This window comes from Poecilia formosa, unplaced genomic scaffold (genome assembly GCF_000485575.1).
Source record: "Poecilia formosa unplaced genomic scaffold, Poecilia_formosa-5.1.2 Scaffold68, whole genome shotgun sequence".
Classification (NCBI taxonomy): Eukaryota; Metazoa; Chordata; class Actinopteri; order Cyprinodontiformes; family Poeciliidae; genus Poecilia; species Poecilia formosa.
This window is the reverse complement of record NW_006800007.1, coordinates 2,517,639-2,540,835: the sequence shown is the minus strand read 5'-3', so window position 1 is coordinate 2,540,835 and position 23,197 is coordinate 2,517,639. Positions and strand designations below refer to the sequence as shown.

At 38.3% G+C, this 23,197-nt stretch overlaps 1 protein-coding gene across 2 annotated transcripts; it reads right to left on the bottom strand.

Moving 5' to 3' along the window:
• Nucleotides 1-2,134: 2,134 nt before the first annotated feature.
• LOC103140164 (aryl-hydrocarbon-interacting protein-like 1) lies at nt 2,135-18,364 on the bottom strand. 2 transcript variants are annotated; one of them, XM_016672989.1, is made up of 8 exons: nt 17,970-18,364; nt 16,229-16,408; nt 15,946-16,134; nt 13,738-13,914; nt 12,953-13,094; nt 6,595-7,181; nt 5,273-5,417; nt 2,135-3,655 (listed from the first exon to the last, which is right to left on the bottom strand). In XM_016672989.1, exons 1-8 carry the CDS (start codon nt 18,063-18,065, stop codon nt 2,976-2,978), a joined length of 2,196 nt encoding a protein of 731 aa, XP_016528475.1. In that variant the 5' UTR covers nt 18,066-18,364; the 3' UTR covers nt 2,135-2,975. The 2 variants fall into 2 exon arrangements, with proteins under 2 accessions (XP_016528475.1, XP_007555226.1); XM_007555164.2 differs by having other exon boundaries at nt 5,273-5,414.
• Nucleotides 18,365-23,197: the final 4,833 nt, after the last annotated feature.

Below are 23,197 nucleotides of genomic sequence, written 5' to 3'. Positions count from 1 at the left end.
TTGAAAGTGATGGGACAAGTGGGGATCACAGCATAGTGGAGCACGCAGTCAAACCTGCGACGCTCCGAGGGACCGCAGACCCGAAAGACATGAAAGGAGGGCAGAAAATACTAAAACAAAAAGAATTATTCCATTTATCGCTGGAGGGCTGGCGGGAGAGACCCACTTTGAAGTGTCTGCCACTGGTAGAAGGAAGCCGAAGCGAAATGAAACCACCGCGTTCTTCCAGGACGGACGGAGACATTCGGGTTGAAGCAGAAGGAGCTGCGACCTCACAAACACCAACCTGAAACCTGTCCGGGCTCAGCACTCACATTTGACACCGTCCTCCTCCTCGATGCCTGTTGGTTTTGATACTGTTGCTAGGGAACCATCCCCAAGGACGCGGCTAGATGGATGGTTGATGTGCAGTTCATATTACAGATGCTAATGGCCTTATGGGAAGCAAGAGAAAGCTCCTTGTTTCTCAAACACAAGCCACCAGAGCCTCGGTGCTGAGGGAAGCCATTATCATTACCCAAATCTTTTCTTTCTTTCTTTTTTTTTGTTTTGCTTCAGAGGAGAACAATGAGCAGAAGCCATGTTTACTCATTGTGATTTATCTCTGGGTATTTATGCATCTCATTAAGCAATGATTACCCATCACACACGTCAAGATGCACAAAAACATGTAGCAGCGACAAACTGTGAGAAACACACGGAGGCATTCAGAACATGTCAGCTGTTTATCTTAATATCATAGCGACATGGCAGTTACAGAAAGACAAGAAATGGATATTTAATGAAGTTACGCTGCTTGTTAGAGATTGTTTAGAGCGAGTCAGACACGGGGAATCCAGTCACTACGACAACAATCAGCATAATCGGCCGCCATATGGGCGAAATCAATCAACGGATTACAAAACGTTTGAGCTGCGTTCCATTTAGCCTGGAAGTTGAAATGTGGGTGTGGAAATGACGCTTCACCTCACTCCATCCTGCCAATGTAGGGTGTCCACCCATACTTAAAAAGATTTAAATTGATGTTTCCAAAATCAAAGCCTGAAAATGTCTTAAATTAATTTAAAAAAATTAATTTGGAATTAAATAAATTAATCACAGGTCTTTATTTATTTATTTTGTATTTATTTTTCTCATGAGTCGCTTTCAAATATTTTGCTTTTGTTCTGTGACTCTGTGCTACATGTGTCAAACTCATGGCCCGGGGGCCATGTCCGGCCCGCCATAGCTATTTATGTGGCCCTTTGGACTCCAGAGGGACACATAAATAAAACCTTTAACATAACAGCTGTGTACTTACATTTTATTGCATCAATCAGACCAAATCAGTTTTTAAATCTGTATAATGCCAAATTTCATTAGTCTCTCTGAGATTCTGCTATCATGGAAAATCATCAGATCCCTCTTTGCAATAATGCTTAATTGTGAGTTTACTGAAAATTTTCCAACAAAATGGTGAAAAACGTTGTTTGTGTGATGCTAACTCCCACCTGCAGGTGGCAGTATTTCTAACACCATATAACTTTTTTACTAGGCAAACGTATTTTATTGCGACTCAAAAACACAAAAAAAATACTAGAGTTTCAGTTTGAATTGTGCAGCGATGGAAGATCTTCTGGTTACCGTCATTTCATGTCCAAACAAATCAGATCCTGATATTAGAAATAACAGAACAAATCGTGAATTGTTAGATTTGATTGTTTCTTCTTTTTTTTAAGTTGAAAGTTTAACTTTGGGGAATTTGGTTATTTTTCTAACCTTATAGCATATAAATTTCAACCTTAAAGTGCAAGAGGAACACATCATCAAACTTTTCTAACTTCCTACAGCACCTAGCTGTGCTTCAGTACTACAGTTAACATAAACAAACAGGAACAGTTGCAGCTTTGGCATTTCTTATTTCTATCCCCCTGTTGGTTCTAGTTTCTAGTACAAACCTTTTATTAGGCTTGAAATAAGACAAAACCAACTTACAAGTAACTTTTCAGCCAGTTAAAGAACTTTTTTTAAGCTAATAATTCCTTAATGTTGATGAAGAACTTCTAGTTCCACTGGCAGATTATTTCACCTTTAATAAAACATTTTCTCATGTTGAAAGTGAAATAATCTGCCAGTAGTACTGATACTTTAAGTGATTATTGGCTTAGAAAAGTTATTGTAAGTTAGTTTGTCTTATTTCAGGATATTTTAAACTAAACCAAAACCACCAGGTAACCGTTACCAGGTAGTTTTAGCGTTGCAGCTGCATTATGCCACAGACGCATAATGTTTCTTTCCCCACTTTAGAAAAAACACAAGGCTCTGCTGCATTTTTACTTATAATTATGATTATTTTTTATCTGACCCGTATCACCTCTACAAACGTGCCGACTAACGCTCCATGTTGCATGACAGAAACAAAAACAAGCTCACATGCATCATCATCATCATCATCATCGCTGTTCATTCATGTCTGAACATGTTTGCTCAGCCTTCATGTATGTTGTCTAACATGCAGCAGGTTTCTGCTCACATAAAGTCACTGATTCACGCGGGTGAACTGAGGCTTCTTCTGTTTAACTCACCACTAATATACCTCATTAATCACCTTGAAGTCCATTGTTTAACGGTTTTGATTTCCTGCTGTCGTCCAACACTTTGTCCTGGGAGTTTTTAATCTGTGTGAGAGGTTTTTGAGGAGAGGCTTTTTACTGTAATAAGTGGGTTACTGGCTGCTTTCTACTCTTTGTGTACAGAAATAAAACTTTGTATTTGGCAAACTGCTCGTCTGTGTGCGTGTGTTTTCTCTAAGCCCTTTGAGGATTGAATAAAACAACTGAACTCAGAATGAGGCCATGCTGTTTATATTAATTTTATTTAGGTGTCTATATTTGGCTTTAAAGTGGTAAAATCAGTATTTCCTGACTTTGTTTTTCCACTTCCAGCTCTGTTATATAATTGCTTTTTACCTCTGATTCTGACTCTACAGGCTGCCGTCAGTTTATTGGTCCGTCTCCATTTCCTGTCCCTGACTTTGTTCTTTTTGCTGCGTTTCTTGATTGGCGTTTGACCTTCTTCTTCTTCTTGCCTTTATCGTGCCGCGATCTCCTGATCACTACATTATCTGAGCTGGTGGACGCAGGGTCACCATCTTTATCTGTTTTGTGATTATCTGCTTCAGGAGCCGCGACCCTCGCTGGGTTTTCTTTATCTGACCCCAATTCACTCGTCCTCCCACACGTTTGCTCTTTATCACGACGCTCTGCTTTCAAATCTGGATTTGTTTCTGTTTCTGTGTCGCCCGCTCCTTCAGTCTCAACAGGACGGTGTTCTGCTGGGCTCTCCTGCTCTTCAACTTCATGACTTTCAGTGTTTTTGTTCATCTCAGTGTTTTTTTCTGTGGCTTTCTTGACAGAGTTTGTGTTTTTCTTTCTTACTGCATCCTCGGTCCTGCTTCCAAATGGACCCCACTTCTCCTTTGTGGTTTCCCAATAATTCTTCTTCTGGCCGGCGTGCATTTTGCGGATGTTTTCCCCTAATATCTTCAGCTCCTTTTGGACAAAGGGTTTAAGCTTTGGATCCAGTTTCTCCACCGTGGCAAAGTCTCTTCGAGCCTCATCCTCGTTGCACAAAGCGGCGTGCGCCCGCGCCCTCTGGTACGTCGCTTTAAAGTTACCTTTGGAGTAGAAATGGGAAGAAATAAGTGGAAATTACAGAAGTACTGAGAGGAGGAAGTAGACAGTAAACGAGAATGGTTCAAAACTATATCTATATCCTTTGAAAGGAGACATAAAATTCACATTTTGCATGTTTTTGTGCTTTCATTTGGGTTTCTACTGTCAAAGTGGTTATAAAAACACCAGATGTTCCTTAGAGATAAATTAATGTTTTTTGGTGTCTGGAAAGTGACCTGAATGTAACGTCAAAAATCAGCAGGTACTGCCCGTTACCTAGCAACCCCAGCAAAACCCAGGCCGTTACCTAGCAACCAGAGTTCAAGCACGTTGGCATGACTTGGTACAATTGAAAAAACCTAATTTACCCCAAAGGTGCAATTATACAACGGCATATTTGTGCCATTGTAGATAGAAAATATAGAGCAAAAACTCAGGAATTTTCTGTAACAAAGAAATTTAGGAGTTTGTGAAGTTGAAAATTTGAGACAAAAACTAAGAATTTTTTAGATTTTCAGAAATCTTCTAGAAAAAGCAAGGAAACGTCCAAGTTCGAAGAGTTGAAAATTTATGAGAAAAAAACTCAAAAATCTTGAGATTAATTTCAGACATTTTCTAGAAAAAGCAAGAAAACGTCTGAGTTCTAAAAACGGAAAGTTTGTAAGAAAAAAATCTGATATTTTCCAGAAAGAAAAAACATTTCTGAGCTTGGAAAGTCAAAAACGTTCCACTTTACAAACTCAGAAAATGTAAAAAAAAAAAATTCCTAGAAAATATGTTAAATTAATTTCAAAATTTCTGACAATTAAAAAATACGAAAGAGGATTAGGATCACTGACAAAAAAAAGAAATCTAACGGAGATTAAAGTCAGAATTGAGAAGTTAATCTTTTTCTTTTTCAATAGCCCTATTTACATAGAGCACACAAAAAATAATACATGCAAAAATACGTATTAAGTAATGTGCAATGTGAATGAAATGGTCCATTCTGCCCCAGTTTCAAGTCTTTGAGCTCCAGCAGAATCAGAAAACCTCAGAGTCCTTCACAGATCAACTGGACTTAACCTGAGACTGAATGAAGCAAACATTTAGCAGACAGACGACCTCTAAAGGCAACTGGCTACACTGGAAAAGAAAAAATATGAAACAGTTTACAGGGCATAAGGATGGCTGTATGGTCCTGTGAATCAGCAGAAATGAAACTCAAAACTAGCACAAGAAATTTGCTGACTGAGGCGGAAGCGTCTAAATCGACCAGCAGGTTTGGTGACAGGAAGACGTCTGAGGAATGCTGAGAAAACCAAATGATGGGAAAAGACAAACATAAAAACAGAAACTTCACATCGGCCTCAACTGTAAATAATTCATCACAGAGGAAGCAAAAGGAAAATTCATCTCTGACTGTGATGTCCATGGATTTGTGTCGGAGGAACAAAGAGAGACACCGAATGTTGAATTATATTTTCTCAGTAAACAAAGAGATGAAGGATTTTTACAGAGGCAAGACCTTCATATTTTTAACTTGTGCTCCTATTTCTGTATCAAGTAGGATTTTTTGTTCTCAGCTTCCTGCCAGGTGTGACAAACTCTCTTTGATTTTTCACACCAACAAATCGTACCTCTGTGTGTCTTCAGCAGCCGGCTGTTCAGCTCCACCACCTCCTGGTATTGTTTCAGCTCCAGCATGCACTGACTCAGGTTGAGGCTGAGCGGGAGGCGCACTTTCTCCAGCGACTCCCAGTCCTCGCCGTGTTGATCCACCTGCCGCCGAAAGGCAGCGGACGGACGGAGACGGGCGCCCAGGTGATGTACGGCAGAGAAAATGTTGAAAAGATTAAACCCAAACAAGAGGAAGTGAACAAATATAGGAAAGGAGTGATGAAGATGATGACTGTGAGGTAAAGGGAAGATAAAGATGGAGCATTTGGGGGCTGCAGGAGAAAGTTGCTGAAGGAGAGCTGTGATAGAGACGTCTCTGTGGATGTCTGGTATTTTTAGCTCGGCTGCTCTTCAGTACAAAAACAGACAGAGCAGATCATCGAAAGCTCTTCAAAGCTGCAAGATGTTCTAAACCACCTTTTAGTTCTTGAAATGAATTTAAATGGTGCGCTGCAAAAACACAAAACTGCGTCTGGGCTTTAACCCCTGAATATGCTGAGAGCGAAACCATTAGATTGCGGCTCCAGTTGCTAAAACATTACACACTATTTTTGGTCTGGTTTCTAGTGCAAATATCTTAGTACACTTAAAAAAAAAACTAACTTACAAGCAACTTTTCAACAAGATAAAGGATCTTGTTTGAAGTGATATTGATGAAAAGTGACAGATTATTTCACTTACAACATGATAAAATGTCTTGTAATAACTGACATAATCTGCCAGTGGGACCAGCACTTTTTCATTAACATTGAGGAAAAATTTACTTAAAACAAGCAGCTATGAAAAATTACTTGTAAGTTAGTTTGTCTTATTTCAACAGTAATAACATATTTGAACTATAAATTACTTGGTGATGTTTTTAGCAGTGAATGATAATCTCCTGAACAAGCAAGCAGAGTCATAAGAAATGGTTTAGGTCATATTCAGGGGTTAGAATGGCCTAGTCAAAGTCCAGACATAAATATGAATGAGAGTCTGTTACAGGACTTGAAAACTGCAGCTCTGACGATCTCCATCCAATCGGACTGAGCCATTTTCCAAATTACAGTTAAAAATATCTATCCTTACATTTTAAAAACTGATAGATAAGCCCTAAAAGTATTGCAGTTATAACAGCATTAAAATGTGTTTTTTCCTAAATAGTTACACTTTTCAGATTTTCATGCAAAAACATGAGAATAACTTATTTTTCTTCCAGTTCACATTTATTTATGTGGTTAAAAAACTAGCAGAAGTTTGTGATAAAAAAGTGAGAAATATCTAAGAGTATTTCGTCCCATACCTTGTTTTGTAAGAAGTCCACGTATCCCAGAGCCTCCTTGAACTTGGCGGAAGCGTCTGGGAAGCGTTGCTCTTTGATGAGGAAGTTTCCGTCGTTCTGCAGAAACATGACCAGCCGTAACATCTGCTGCCAGTCCTTCCCCTCCATCTCTTCGCAGGCCTGCAGCTCCTCTGCACGGCTGCTTTCTTCCTCCTTCGCTCCCTCAGACGGCCGAACCTCTTCTGCTCCAGATTCTCCTTCTTCAACACGTCTCATCTCAGATGAACCGGTTTTCTCTCCTGCTTTGCCACTTTCAATGTCGCTTTCTTTCTTTTTTGCTCCTTCATCTTTCTGCTCCTCTTCATCTTGTTGCTCTTCCTCCTCCTGTTTACTGGCGCCCTCCGTTTTCTCCAGCATGTTCCAGTACTGCTCCTTCTCCTCCCAGTACTTCTCCTTCATGCGCTCCGACAGCTCCTTCAGCTCTCGGCGAACCAGCGCAGCCAGAGAGATGTCCAACTGGGCCACCGTACTGAAGTCTCTCCTGGCCTCCTTCTCGTTCCACACGGCGGCGTGAGCCTTGGCCCGCTTGTAGTAGCCCTTCACGCAGTCTGAGAAGCAGGAATTCAAGCGGTTGTTTAAATCATGTTTTTAGTATTCATATGGAAGTAGAAATACGCTCTGTAGATGCTGAGTTTGCAACCTGGTAAACTGCAGATTCAGCTTATATCTCTAACGTGTCAACATTGGATTGATCTGAAATTAGGTGTTCATGTCATTCAGGCAAAATAATTTTAGCTCTTTTTAAGTTTCTGACAAATGACTTTAAAGCTGCAGTATCTAATTTATATATATATATATGTTGAAACTCACTATGCTGTTAAGATATAAGACAGATAATCTGTGAAAAAAAATGGTACCAAATGGTGTCGGGGGGCCAGGTCTTAGTGCTGTCAATCACCCCTCCATGTAGCGCTGCTCATACCCCTTTACTGTAGCTAATGGTGTGTTCACTACAAACGTGTTTTGACCGTCAGACATGTCAGGTTTCCATTCGTCTCTGTGGCGGCGTGGCCAAAGGCTGCGGCTATTTGAAGCGTTTCACATCCAGGGTGTTCAGAGCAAAATGTCAAGGGTCTGACTTCAAACTGCACACGGGTCGAACTTGAAGCGTCGGACATGTTTGTGACGTGCTAAACACATTCGGTGTGAACGCACCATAAGGCTGGTTAGCTTGGCCACTGATTACGGGGTTTTTTCTGTAATGGTAAGTTGTTTCTCCACCATTGTACTCATTTAACAGAGTACATGAGTTTGATTGACAGCACTAAGACCCGCCTCCTGCCTCTGATTGGTTGTTTTTCTTTAGACGTCAGTAGTAGCTCAGAGAGGAGGAGGAGATCGATCTTTTAAAACTCCTGTTTTGTTTTCTTATTCTGTTTAAAACAATGAGGTTCAGTATTAATGGAAAAACTAGTTATTGAATAACGAACTCATCGTCTCTCATTATCATTTAAAAGCACAGTTAGTTTGTAACTCCAGGTGTTTTGAAATGAATCACATGGTGCTTATAAAACCTCCTTATGACCAAAGTTTGCAGGGATGTTAAAAATAAATCAGGGATTAAAATTGTAATTCTGAGTCTTTAAAAACGTCCAATTAATTTTATATCGGCATTTTTTAAATATATTATTTCATGAATTTGCAGAAATACAAAATAAAGACATTTCTTGCTCTGTTTCTGTAGAAAAAAAAAACACAAAGAGAATCTGCAATATGTAGAAGCACCATGAACATGTTTTTAGGTTTGCAGAAACATATTTAACTTTTTCACTCTTCGTTAACTAAACTAAGATGACAAGAAGCTTGTAATTTACATTAACCATGCAATAAAAATAAATTATCAGTTTTTAACACCAGTTTGTAAAGAAACGCTGCGTTCTCGCATGGCGGTGCCTCTGTCTTCGGGCTAGATTCACTCACCGATGCTTTTTCTGTTCCTCAGCATTTAATTTCTGTCTATGCTAAATTTTTATTCAGCCAACAGTTAAACAGATTTCACTGTCGCCGCCGGCAATGGCAGAAACACTGCAGCCGCCGGCAATGGCAGAAACACTGCAGCGAGCCTGCCGTTTCCACAGAGCTGCTGCGCTGAGGGGATGAAACGGGAGACTTAAAATTCAGCAGACAACATGACACTGACGACAGGAGAAACAACAACACAGCACCAACTCAGAGGAGGATGAGGAGGCGATGAAAGGCTGCGGAAAAGTGACAAAAATGAGCTGGAGAAACAGCAGGAAGACATAACACCGCAATAATAAGATTTAAACGTCATAAGGCGAGCGGCAGAGACGTTTTAAGCTTGACCAGTGGAGTGCGAAAACGCTCCCCTGTAAAGCACATTTCAACAGTAGCATCACATTTTGTCAGGTTACAGCCACAAACTTCAGTGTGTTTTACTGGGGTTTGTATTTTTATAAGTTTTGTATGTATTTGGAGTAAAATAAAAATGACACAGATCTGATTTTATGGAAGAGAAGAAGAAATATAAAATCTTCTGTTTGACGTAAAGCGTGCTGGGGATGCAGAAGATGCTCTGGTCGCATCAGACTGAAAACACTGTTCTGACAGAGAAAAGCATGATGGGATGCAGGTCAGAGTTCATAGGAGAATAGATGGGAAATATAACATGTCGGTCCGATAAATAAAACTGGGCCAATGTGAACAACAAATATTTATTTTTATCTGTTTCTGGTTGTTGTCTTTTCCCACAGGTGCAGAAATGGTAGTGAAATATATATAGTATTGGTAAATATCGGTTATAGGTCGTAACAGAAATATTAGTACTGGATATAGATATCGGCCCACATTTCGTATCGATGCATCCCTAAATATTTATTCAAAACAAGCTCCTGTATCCAGCAGAACAATTAACTGCAAGTTAGTTTTGTCTTATTTGAAGTGTAATAAGATATTTGCACTACAAACTAGACAAAAACTATTTGGTAAGATTTTTAGAAGTAAGAAATAATATCCTGAACAAGCAACCAAAGTCACAAAAAATGGTTTAGATCTCAACATAATCAGGTGTTAGAATGGCCTAGTCAAAGTCCATTTTATAAATATAAATGAGAGTCTGTTCCAAGGCTTGAAAACTGTAGCTCTGACACTTTTCATCCAGTTGGATTGAACCATTTTACAAAGAATGGTTAAAAATATTTATCTTATATTTGAGTCAGGGCTGTGACCTGATAAAATGTGATGCTACTGTTGAAATGTGCTTTACAGGGGAGCGTTTCACACTCCACTGGTCAAGCTTAAAACGTCTCCACAACCCTACTTAAGACGTTTAAATCTTATTATTGCGGTGCTATGTCTCACACTTTCACCTTCCTGCTGTTTTTAAATCAACACTTTGTAGGAAAATGGTTCTTCAGCAGAGACAGGAATGATGGTCAAAGTTCACGGGAGGATGGATGTAAAGATAGGACATTTTTTCTATTTAGAGGCTGTAGAAAAAAAAAACATCTAGGACAAATACCATAAACATAGGACAATGACAAACAGGTCTGGTGGAGCCAGCTTCAGATTGTCAGAAAAAAAAAATCTAAACTATCGTCCTACCACTTCCTGTCAGCTTCTTTGACGTTTCCTCCAGTAGTAACGTCCAGCTGTTGACTTCTGTGATGTGAAAAAATGGTTTCCAATTCAGTTTTGCAAAATATATCCATTTCCAAATGGCTGAAGAATCACCTCATTGTGGCATGTTTTTTTTAAAAATGTTCATATGAAGCAAATTTGTTTCCTTAATTTCAATTTGCACAATTCTGTGGTTACTGGAAAAGCAGCTAGTGGAAACCAGTTGAGTGCAGCTGCATGTTGACAGTGAGCCTGGGCAACTTAGGGATGAACCCAGAATAAATACAGAGACATTTAGTTCTTATTTAAAGCTTAAAAGCACAACAAAACCATAACACAAAGCAAACACCAGGAAAACTACTGAATAAACCAAGTGTAGAAAAGACTCGGCTCGTTACAAAGTCACAGCTGCAATGATTGGTTTAGATCAAAGCTGATCAAAGTAGGACTGGCCTAGTCAAAGTTCAGACTCGAATCAAAAAGGGAATTTGTGGCTAGACTTGAAAGCTGATATTCACAGCAGCTTAAGCTATAGTGCATCAAAGAGTGGGCAAAAATCTCAGTCTTTAGATGAATAAAGCTGGTGGAGACAAATCCCAAAAGATTTTCACTTGCAGCGAAAAATAGTTCTGCAAAGTTTTGACTCGTGGGGCTGAATATATATATACGCATGCTACCATTTTCAGTACTTATTTGAAAAAGAGTCATGCACCCTTTTCCTTTATGCACTTCTTTGTTTTGGTCTGTCACATAAAATCCCACAAAATAAGCAGAAGTTTGTGGTAGTAGTAAGAGAAAGTGTGAAAAAGTGAAAATCATGCCTTTAAGATCACTTATCCATAACTGCAATTGTCTGGTACATAATTATTGACTTAACCTACGATTTTCATTCATACCAAAATATTATCACATGCAGTAAAAGTAGGGGAGCACCAAAGTACATAAACTAACATAGAATAATCAAAAAAAGCGTAAAACTGAAAATTCTGTCTCAGGGTAAAGGGGGAAACTCGTGAGGCTCTGAAGTGGCGGCTGTGCCAACTTGCAAGGCTCCTCTCGGCTTATATGACCACCCATGAGTGTGACAGTGCAATTCCCATTTCTGCTCCAGCAGTAAAACCTGCGGTAATGTCAACCTCATGTCCTCCTACGCACTCTGTCACAACGTTCAGCTGCAGAATCCTGCAGCTTCTCACAGAAAGTCAAACATTTTAAAAAATGTAGCTGAAGTAGCTTAACGCAGGTCTGGACTGGCTCTTTGTTTGATGGATCCTTCATGTGAAAGAAAATCGTTTTCCAGGAATTGAGGTGGATTTAAACTAAGAATCTGATCATTTATTAACTAAAACAACCTTAAAGAACACTAAATTCTCCGTTATATCTGACACTTGGCAACAGTGCTACCAAGTTGCTGCTATGCAGCCAATGTCTTTCTGCATGTTCTCCCTGTGCAGGTTTGGGTTCTCTCTGGATACTCCAGCTTCCTCCCACAGTTCAAAACCATGAAAGTCAGTGTGGTTCATTTACGCTACAGTTCGTCTACTGAAACTAACAGGATTCATGTTTTTCACAGATTCTTTCATACAGACCAGATTTTCTGCACCAGTGAACCTGTAACGACCCTGTTATTGGTTTCTATATCGACTTCTCTTGCACCACGATTAGCAGGTGCCAGCTACCTAACGCTCCAGTCAAAGCGTTATTCTCTAATTCATTAAAACTAATCCTGACCTGCTGGTCACATCTCAGTTTCTGTCAAAAGCACAAAGATCACCAAGCTTGACGAGTTTCAGTGCTTACAATAAGTGACAGCTCACTTGCTGCACAACAATCTCCACATCTTGACAAGTGTCAACTGTAATAGGATAATCAATTATGGCATACATAATGACATTAGTGTAGTTACATTACTGAGTCTCAAAAGCCTTTGCATTTTTATAATTTCTTCTTTTTTTGCCTCGAGGATTGGTGCATAATACACTTTGAGCCCTTTTTGGTAACAGTGGACTTTATAATAATAATAAACGTCAATGTCATTTCTATTTTTTTTGCACTGGAGAGCTTCTTCCAATGAAATGTTTATATTTAAAACAGGGCAGTCAAATGTGCAGAGATCTTGTTATTGTATTTAAATCAATAAATATAAACTTGGGTAACATGCAGAAAATAAAACCCTAGTGAAGGTCATTACTAGGAAAGGCTGTCATGTTAAACAATACTGAGAAAATCTGCTTCAAAATGTCAACATTTCTGTAATTCAGATCCAGAAACAGTGTTTCAGTCACAACTTCATTACAGTTGACTTTAAGTGGTTAATAAACATTAAAAAGAGGCCTTAAACTATGTTTGAACGTTAAAACACCAAAGGAACTCCGATAAGAAATTGTATTTTCTTTGTTTTTTTGAGCACATCAGTAGCCTTCAGCTTAGAGGACAGCAAGCATATGGTGAGATTTGCTGGTTCACATCTCTGGAGTGAATAATAACCTCACACTGTTAAACCACCTCAATGCACAAGATTAACCGAGGAGCCTCCGATGCAGCTGCTAACCTCAGAGGTACAGCGACACAGATGTGGGAGTGTGAAGCTTGGTGACGCAGGAAAAAAAAAAAGAAAAACGAAGATGGAAGAAAAGACAGATTACAGTATGTCATTTCTTCCTGGAAGAGATAAATTTGTGATTCCCACATTTCCTAACATGAACCTTACAGCGGTATTTCCTCTGTCCTTTGTTGTTACCTTTGTGTTTCTCCAGCAGCTCCGTCGTGTGCTCTATGACTTCGTAGTACTCCTCCAGCTCCAACATACACTGGCAGTAGTTCAGCTCCAGGGGGACAATCATTCGCCCCAAGTTAATGTAGTCTACATCACCTGGCATCTCCTAACATGCAGAGACGGGAGAAAGAAAACAGGACATGGCCATGGTGCTGCTGTCACTCTGCAGTTCCTCGTAAAGATGAATAATTTACTTGAACTTGATTTGTCTGGTGTTTTTTTTTCACTGATTCAAACAACAGAAGGATTTGAAACGGTGACCAAAGCAAAAACATCTCCAGAAAGTGACCCAGGATGCTTCCTTCCAGGTTAGAGTAGGTCTACAAAATTACATTTTTAGTTCAAAATCATTCTTAGGTAATGAAATTTAATTTTGATCTACTTTCAGAATTAGGTATTTTTCCTGTCACTTCAAAGCCAAATAGTCTGCTGCTGGCCACTCCCCCCAACTCTACATTTACAGTCGCACGTGAAAATGGCTGCAAACAGATTCACAATTATACAACCGTATATCCTTGAAAAGCAAAAGTGGAGCCTCCTGCACAACCAACAACAATGCAGCAATTGGTTTCTGAATGGTAAGTCAACAATAAAACACTTGTCTTTTCCAGCAGCCATTGTGCAGCAATAAAACCAGCTGACCAAATGGGATAGAGGTCAGCTAGGGTTGCTGTGCTTCAACATTCATGAAAGTGTTAAAAGACAGAAAGGACATGTCTAACCGTGATTTATCCCCATCCTTTACTCACCCTGGACTGCACTGTTTTTAGCAGCAGGACGGCTTCCTTGTACTTGCTGGCAGCCTCTCTGAATTGTTTCTGCCTGACCAGAGCGTTGCCCTGCATGTGGAGAACGGGCACCGTCTGCAGCTTCTCGTCCTTCTCCATCATCCACGACTCTCTGTGGTAAGACAAGGGGTCTCCTACCTGGGAGCAGCAGGGGGAGGAGGAGAACGCAGCAGGATAAACATGGAGCAGAGCAGAAAAAACCCTCCAGCAATGGAACGACACAGTCATCCTAAAGTATCTGGAGTTATGTTTTATAAATACATCTCATTTAGATATTCGTAAATGTTACTGCAGATGAGTGTTACAAGTTTGCTAACTTTTCAACAATTGGCTTAATAAAATGCTAATAAAAATAGTGCGGAACAAATAATTGAATTTCTTCTTCTTTAAGTCTTTGCGCTCTACAAAACAATACCAATGGTTAGCACTCTGGACTCCAGCGATCTGAGTTCAAGTCTCTGTAGAACCTTTTGTCTCTGCTAATGACATCTTCAATACATTTTTTGATCCCAGGCTTAGTTTATGGACTGTAATGTGAAATTAGGCACAAGTATAAGTCTGACAGTTTGTTCACCAAGTTACTGTGCTCTCTGAGAGGATCTGTGGTTTAAGTATTTGACATTGTTCCATACCCATCGTTGACATTAGTCTCTAACAAAATGTGGATCATCTACCAGGAACAGCGGCACAAGCATGAGTTCCTGTAGTGCAGTGGTTATCACGTTCGCTTCAAAAGGTCTCTGGTTCAAAACCAGACAGAAAAAGATTCTGTAGGTTAAGCATCTCTTGGGGTGCAGTGAGACAACAAGAGCCTTCCTCTTTCATGATGGTTCATTTGCCAATCGACTTCAATGTCGGCTTCTTTGAAATCGAAGCTACTTTACTTCAAATGCCACTTGGTGGTTCTATGGTGTAATCACTATTAAGTTTAAAGGAAATTTTAATGATCCGTTCTTGCAGTTTATATAGTGTTTCAAAGGGCTTTTTACTGCTTAAATATTCTGCAGGTTGAGGTTTACGTTTTGAAGAGCACAAAAGCTAAATAATTTCCTGCTTGAACTTTTACGTTGAGGCTACACGACTTAAGTCAGAGATCTTAAGTTTTCCCTAAGAAAAAAGCATCAAAAGAAGAGAAAATATAGATTTTATGTCTTGAAGCATCAAAGTCCCTGATGAGATTCAGCTTATTTATCTCTTCAAAGTTGAATGTCTGCAGACAGAAACAGGTTTTTTTGTCTGTGCTCTCAGTGCATTGTAAATGTTTATTTTTTTATCCATGTGGTGTTGTTGCATAAAGAGGAAGGACATCTGATGGTTTTTTCTTTGCTTTTATTCTACAGAAGCCCTGAGGGGCCAACCTTCAAACAAAAACACAACATATCTTCAGGAAAACATAACCATTATACAGAGTCAAAACAGGTGCTGGTCATTTATACTCTGATGTTTTCTTATGAAAATGAGTTATGGGTGAATACTCTGCTTATGTAGAACAATAAAAATCACTCAAAATGGAATAGATAATAGATAATAATGTACATTGCCTTGTACATGAGATTTGACAATTTCTACTATTATTTACATCTATAACAAAACAGCTAGTTTCTGTCAGAAACTAGCTACAGAGGCTGCGCATCTGAATACTAATGGTATATTAACAGGTACAAAATGATTGGAAGATGGAATCAAATGTTGATAAAATAGGAACCCAGGTTGGTTGAGGAGAACTGGCTATAACATAAAAACACTTTCAGCAAAAATAGCAAACAAAAATCCACAGCAAAATATTAAACTATTCAAAACATGACAATAAAATAAAAAGCATCTCTATACATACCACTGAATATAAGATTTTTGAATAAGTATCACAAATGCATTTCAGTTTGTTTAAACCAAGTTCTTTTTGTTTTCAAGTTGTATCTCAATTCTTTGTTTTTTCTTGTATTTTGCACTTTGTGTTAACCAGATTTAGTCCAAGACTTGTAAAACTTTTACCAAAATATTATACCTGAAATTCATTCTTTCTGCTCTTATAAGGTATTTATGACAGATGTTATAGAGTTTTTGTGCGCCCCCTGCTGGCTTGGAGGCATAAAGCAGCTTCTTATGTGAACTTGAGCCTGCTGTGGGGCTAATAATCTTTAAATCATCTAATAAAACTCTGTAGCTTACCTGCAGCAACTCCATGATGAATATGAGTGGCTGAGGATTTCGCATTATCTCGTCGAGCTCCGGGAAGCCAGTGGAGTGATAGTGGAACAGGTTCCCCATGCCACACATGTGTTTCTGGCCCTCCAGGGGGTCCTTCCCTTGGGCAATCAGCCTCATTCCCTTCGACACAATGGGATACAAGCCTGTGTGCTGAAGCAAATTACACATAAACAAAACCGCTGACATCAGAGGGCTAAAATAAAACACATTCGTATGCTCCATGAGTTTAACCTCCAGGACTCACAACAGCGTCACACCAGAACTCTGCCACCTCTCCGACCCGCATGGACGTCAGCAAGGACTCCCAGATTTCCATCTTGAACATCTTTCCGACAAAGATCTCAGCCGGTCTGCCGGCCAGTCTGCTGTCATCGACGACCGTTCGCTCAAAGTTGTCCAGCAGGGTTTGGAAATGGAAGATCACCTGAGACGTACAGCGGGGAAAATACAGAAATGTATTTCTGACGTCGCGCTCTCTAATTTTTTCCTGATTATTTCTCATTGTTCCTCCTATTATTCTATCACTTCTGTCGTTCCAAGCTGCCAGTTTTCCTTTGAATATATAAGCATTTTTAATTTAAATTGCCCTGGTGGTGAGCGCTTTAGTGACTCTACTATTTAAAAGCACTTCATACTTAATTCCAGACACTTATTACGCAACATACACTGAAAACATTTGAGGCGCATTTCGTTGTGTCTACTATCTTCTACTCTTTAAGTCATATAAATTTAACCAGTTTTAGATTTTGAACCTAAATGTGAGTTTGTGAAAGATAAACTTACAGTAGTAGTAAGTTGTCCAAGAACAAGCTAGAGTTTTTAGGTTAGCACTTAAAAAAACTGAAAGAAGAAAAAGACAGGAGTGGGAGTTATTTCCCAGAATGCTTAGCGGCATGTTTCTGTATCCTGAGATGGAAGTGCGTTACATTGATCTGACTGTTTTGTTAAAGAAAATGTTTAAATTAAAGCTTGAGGATAATGTCCTGATCACATTAAATGATTTAGATCAGAATCAATTGTGATGTTTAACAAAATTCATTATTAGATCAGGAATTGTCTTCATGCAATTTTAAACAAGAATTTAAATTATTCTAAAGAAAAATAAGTAGTTATTTTAATTTGATATATTTAGTAAAATAATATAGAAATGTGGCTTTTTAACTAGGTGAGGCAGATTTTTCTTGTATCATGAATAATTTGGTTTAAATTGCAGCATTAAGTTAAAACTCACAATTTAATATTAATGAATTTAAAAAATAATATTTAGACAACTTGTCTCTTGTTAAATCAAATTAATTAACTTTAATTTCTGAGTTGAAATCAAAACAGTTTTCTTGTCGACTTAAATTGCATTTTCAAGGCAGCAGGTGGACTTTTCTTTTCAAGATGGTTTCATTAAACCACATTAAGATGTTTTACAGTGTAGAGATGGAGTATTTCATTAGATCTCTCACCTGTTTGTTATAAAATACATACAAAAACTAAATCACTGTGAAATTATGTTGAGTCCTAACCTTCTATTTATAGCCTGTGATAATAATAGACAAAATGTCTAGAAGCGGTGTGTATGAAACCGGGGTAGAGTGGAAAAACACAGGCACACACACATACGCGCACACACACCTACACACACACACACACACACAGGTGAATGGAAATTCATGCTGGCATTGTCATGGAAAATATTTGTCACAACATCCAGGCTCAGCGCCATATGGCTGGATGGTGACTGAGAAGGAGGGGGAAAGTTGGAGACCAGCAGATCAGAGGCTGAACAGGAAGTGGGCCAAAAAAACATGTTGCAATTTGGTTGACCAAATGTTTGCTTTGTCCATGAGAGCCAGACATGGAGTAATTTCCCCTCCTTATGAATAATTCAGCAGATCTAATTTAGGTGCATAAAACCCATCTATAAATATCCACTTAAAAACTGTTATTTATTTAGTTTATCAGCATTTAACACCATAAGGGGAATTTAAAGATACCTTTGTCCCAGGTGGGAAATGAGGCAGAGGTCCTTTCCCTCCTGCCAGGATTTTCTTCTTGACGCCTGGATAGCTGAGAAGGTAGGTCTCCTCCATCGCCTCGCTGAATATTAAACAGAAAAGTTTGAAGATTTCCTTTCCCCCTTCTTTGGGTGTGCGCTCTTCTGGCTTTTCTAATTAGCCCAGTGAAGAGAGTCTTGGCTGGTTTGCTGCTCTCTGACAGATGGCGGGATTAGGCAGGGTTTGGAGATGGCCACTTTAATCTGTGGAGCTAATCCCTTGCCTACCCTGACGATTGGTGGGGCAATCCTTGCGGCAAGGAGCAAGGAAGCTCAGGCTCATCTGGACAAGAAAGGTCCAGATTCCTGTGGAACAACTAAAGATCATGCTGATAAATATGATGAATTTGATGACGTAACTTTAGATACCTAAACGCAGTTATTTGGGTCAAAAACGGCGCTAGGGGGCGCCAGAACTCTGGAGGAGTTCTTATAAATTAAATAGAATTAAAGTTACATTAGATTAGTTGATTTATTTGGAAATAGTTCCAAAAGTTACATTTATTAGATAATATTTCGTCATCTTAAATTAACAGTTATTTAAGATAATTTAATACTTGAGTGACATTCTGGTCCACACTGCGTACCAGTTGGTGGCGGTAATGCACCGTTTTCGTCATTCGCCAACCGCCAAAAAACATCGAAGAAGAAGAAGAAGAAGAAGAAGAAGAAGAAGAAGAAGAAGAAGACCTCAAGAGGAAATTGTGGATAAAACAGGAAAGTCCTTGTCACCAGTCTGGCAGTATTTCAGCAGTGATGTGCGGTCAGGGTAGGCAGGTGAGGCAGAGCCTCACCTGTCATCATGGAAGAATAGTAATAAAATCATTTATATCGCTATTTTCACCTTGTGGTTTGTACTATAAAGTACCTATTTTTTACTTAGCTTAACCAATTCTGATTATTTTTTCTTCAAAATCGCTGGATTTTCGCATTTTCCCATTCAAATGCTCAGAAGCGAAGCCGGTGAGGCAGCAGCGAGCTGAGCCTCACCTGGGATTGCGCAACCTCTAGCTAACTGCACTGGCTGCCATTCTTTGAGAGCATGTTCGTCCTGTCTGTACGCCGGCAATAAAATGGCTAAAAAACATTTAATATATGGACTGATTTTCCTCAATTTAGCTTACGTATATAATGTACAGTGTGTTTTTTGACACTAACTGTGTGTGTATCGTGTTTTGTGTGCGGAGGAGCGATCAGAAACGGCAGAGAACAGACTCCAGGGGAGGCAGGCAGTTCTCCTGCCTCATGGCAGGGGGCGCTCATGATCCCAGATATTGTGACTCCACAACTGCAGAGTAAGACACAGTGAGCTAGCCATGGAGCTAGCCATACAGTAAATAAGTAAAGTACAAGCGATATATTTGTTTTCTCCTCTCTTCCGACGTAAACATGAAAGACTACATTTCTACACTTAAACTGTTTTCTAAAGTGGATTTTCAATTGAAGCAGGAGATAATAACTAAAGGAAGACCAACACCGGAGCTGAAGGTTTTGCTTCGAGACAGTTTGATGATTCTAAAAACGGAGTAGAAAAGACATTCCGAGGATAGACTTGGCTTTGGATGAACGGATATTTTTGTGCAGAATTAGCGGTGCATGGATTTCATTGATAAGTAAAGGTAAGACAGCAAAAAGATGTTTCTGATTAGTTAGTTTGTTTTTTTTTAATGAAATGTGCGTTTTGTGGGCTACAGTTTGTATGTCTAAATAATTCAGTAAAGTAGAAGCGGTAGCTAATCTACCACAGCAATTATTTATTAATAAAACATTAAGCCTAAAACATACTACAACAACAGACTGAATGTTCTGTTCTGTGTGCAAATTTCTTGAATGTTTTTTTTTTTGGTGTTATATCCTAAAACATGAAGTGGCATTGTTGTCAGTTGCTATGGCAACGAGTCTGCGTGCAGCGTGGAGAATACCTCTTTCCATTTGCTGTGGATAGCACGAAATTAATTACGTTTCAAAGTTTCACTGAGTTAACGCGGCAGATTAGTCTTTTACATGTCATCCATGTAAAAGATGGATGACATGTAAAATTTCGCGCAGGCGTTGTATGCCTGCGCGACATTTCCGTACGTACAGTAACATGCATGGTATTTCAGATATTTAAAAGAAAAAAACTAATCAGTAATAATCAATATTGACTAATATGAATGTTTGTATTGTGATATGTTTGTCAGCCATATTGCAGTTATTCGGTTCAGAATACCAATTATTCAATATCCACCTTGACTTGTAGCTTCTTCTGTGTGTGTTGAGAATGAAGAACAAATGATCGATCCTTCATAAAATACTTTGCCTCTTTTCGCACCTGTAAGAAAAAAATCTCTAGTGCCGCCATCGATTTGGTTGCACCCTATGAATTGTTCAGTAGAGAACAAATCTTAAAATAACCATTCTTGTTCAGATTCAATTTACTTTGTACTACAGTGTCTGTATACATTTGTAGTAATCGAAAGGCTGAAGCTTCTACTACTGCTTCAAAACATAAGCATGTATTTTTAACTATACAGACAACAAAATAATTGATTTTCTTTTTTCTCTTTGCACACAACAACCTGTCATTGATGGTTTATTCAACATGTCTTAACGAGTCTCTTTCTACAGTCTTTGTTTTTAAACTTTCATGATTCAAAGGTAAATAATAAAATATCTAACCTCATCAGATTGATCAAGAAAAAAGTTTCACCTGAAGTATTGTCAAATAACCTAAAAGACAACTCATACTTTGCCCTGTTGGTGTTGGATTTAATAAAAAATCAGGTTTTTGCTCAGGTCATGTCTTTTAGGAAAGTGCAGTTTTCAGTTCAACATTAATACGGCATTGTGTTGTAAAAAATACTTTAACAATAGTCTGGATGATAAGACATGACAAATTTATTAAAACAATGCAAGATCAGAACAAAAATACAAGAGTCTGTGAGGTTTGTTCTAGCTAGCAGTTGATTCTGGGTCTCTTTTATAGGTTCTGGTCAGAAAATCTTGTGATTGTGTGTTTCCTAACAATCGAAGACAGGTTTTATGAAGTTTTGGATTATTATGGACCAATGACTCTTCCATTTGCCTTTTATTAAGAAAAGTGAGTCTGTGTTTGATGCTAAAGAGGATAAATCTTGATAAGTTCTGACTCGAGCATCATGGGTCTGACCCCAACCGTTTTGTTGACACTGCAGAGGAATGTCTGAGTGAGAGCAGCTGACTGACTTTATGGCAAGAATATTCAGAAAACCTAAACAAAAAGAAGCCTCAGGAGCACATATTACATTTTCCCATTACAATTGCCATCACCTACTGGAGTTAACTAAGGTGTTCCTCAGGGCTGTGCTCTAGTTCCACTTCCAATCCCAACAATGCTCCCCTTGGCTACATCATCAATAAAAAACCCCCGACTGTGTAATAAACTTCCACAATTAATTACATATTAGTGTAGAAAATTAAACTTTAAAAAATGGCTAAGCGTCGGATCACACTGTAGCCTAATTAGATCGACCTCATTTTCCTGAAGCTCAAGGATTTCCTCCTTGGACATCTAAAAGGTTTATTCAGAAGGCAGTAGTAGATACCAACTTATTTAAAACAGCTCATTGTCTCTACCGACAACGTTTCACTGTTACTACATGCAGATCTGTTTGCTGTTCTCAGAAAACCTCAGTAGAGCTTTTCAACTGGACTTAACTTCTAGTAGGACACCAATGGCCTCCATGCAATTAAAACTAATATATCTTTTTAATATCTTATTGTAGACATTATGTGTCAGTCTTCCTGGTCAGCCAGTTAACTTTTTTATAACTATTCCATTCAAATATGCATTTTAATTAATACTTTCCTTTTTAATTGTTTTTAAAAGTATTGCCAGTCATTTACATAATATGGTTTTAGTTTATTTCTGTTGTTGTGCTTATTTATTTTGTCTACTTTGTTATGCATTGTATTTCTGACTTTAAGGAGTTATATAAATAATTTGGAGTTGATTAGTGAGACTGGACATGACACAATGACCTATTTTCTGTTGGGAGACAGTAATCAATCAGCAAGTGATCAGAATTGGCCAGGTTTTCTTTGAACAGTGACCAGCAGGTCAAAAACAGATTGTTTCTCCTTTCCATTAAAAGTAAAACTCTGAAAACAACCTCCATTTTGGTCCAATAAAGCATGAATCAAACAACTCACTCTTTGATGCTCTTCATTTTAAATTAAGTGAAATTCAGATAATGACAAGAGAATAGAAACATAAAAGAAAAAGAGCTCCCTAACACATATTCAGCCTTTTTTTTTTAAATATATCTCGGGAGAAGAAGATGGGTCAGTCCTCTCAATTTTAAATGTCAAATATTCAAACTTTTATTTATTATTTAATTTAATTTAATTTATTTGAGTTTCTTTTAGAAACACACCTAAACTATCATCCTTTAATCTGCTTCCATCAGAAATGAGGATGGATTTGTTTTGAGGTTATCTGGCCACAGATGAGGATCTGGAAGAGTTCTTACAGCCTCAACCTTGAACATTTCTGCTTTATTTTTCTTTTAACATTTAGTACCAAGCACACAAAAACACAAAAAAAAAATAAGGAGAATTGTTTAGGACACCTGAGAGATTTTGCTGATGGCAACCTTTTGGTTTTGTTCAGTTCCTATTTGTTTCATGAGCAAAAATAAAGATTTTTTTTTACAAGTTTGGCTGCTAAGCAAAGACAGCAGGTATGAATAATGGAAGAGCTTCACTTATCCTCTGTGTGAGACAACTAAATAACCTGTGACTTTACCAACACCACCTTAAACAGTCACTTTATATTACCCTCTTATTTTAATTCATCCTTAATCTGTTGATTGAAATTATTGTAAATGTAAATTCTGCTAACAAAATTAGGAAAATGAACTTAACTTTTTATAGAAAAATATAGCTTTTTATTCAATATTATTTGCTATTAACTGGAAATCACCCCACTTCTGTTGGCACAATTTTTTAAACCATTGCTTAAAGAAAAAAAGAAGTTAACTTTCTGCCATTTCCATCTTGACTGTTATTAATTTTGAAGTTAAAAAAGGCAGAAACGTGTCATTTTTTTAAAGCAATGGTTTAAAAAATTGTGCAATTAATAGTAAATAATAATAATACAGAAAAAAATTATTTATTTGCACCCTAAATGGATGAAACAAATGCTTA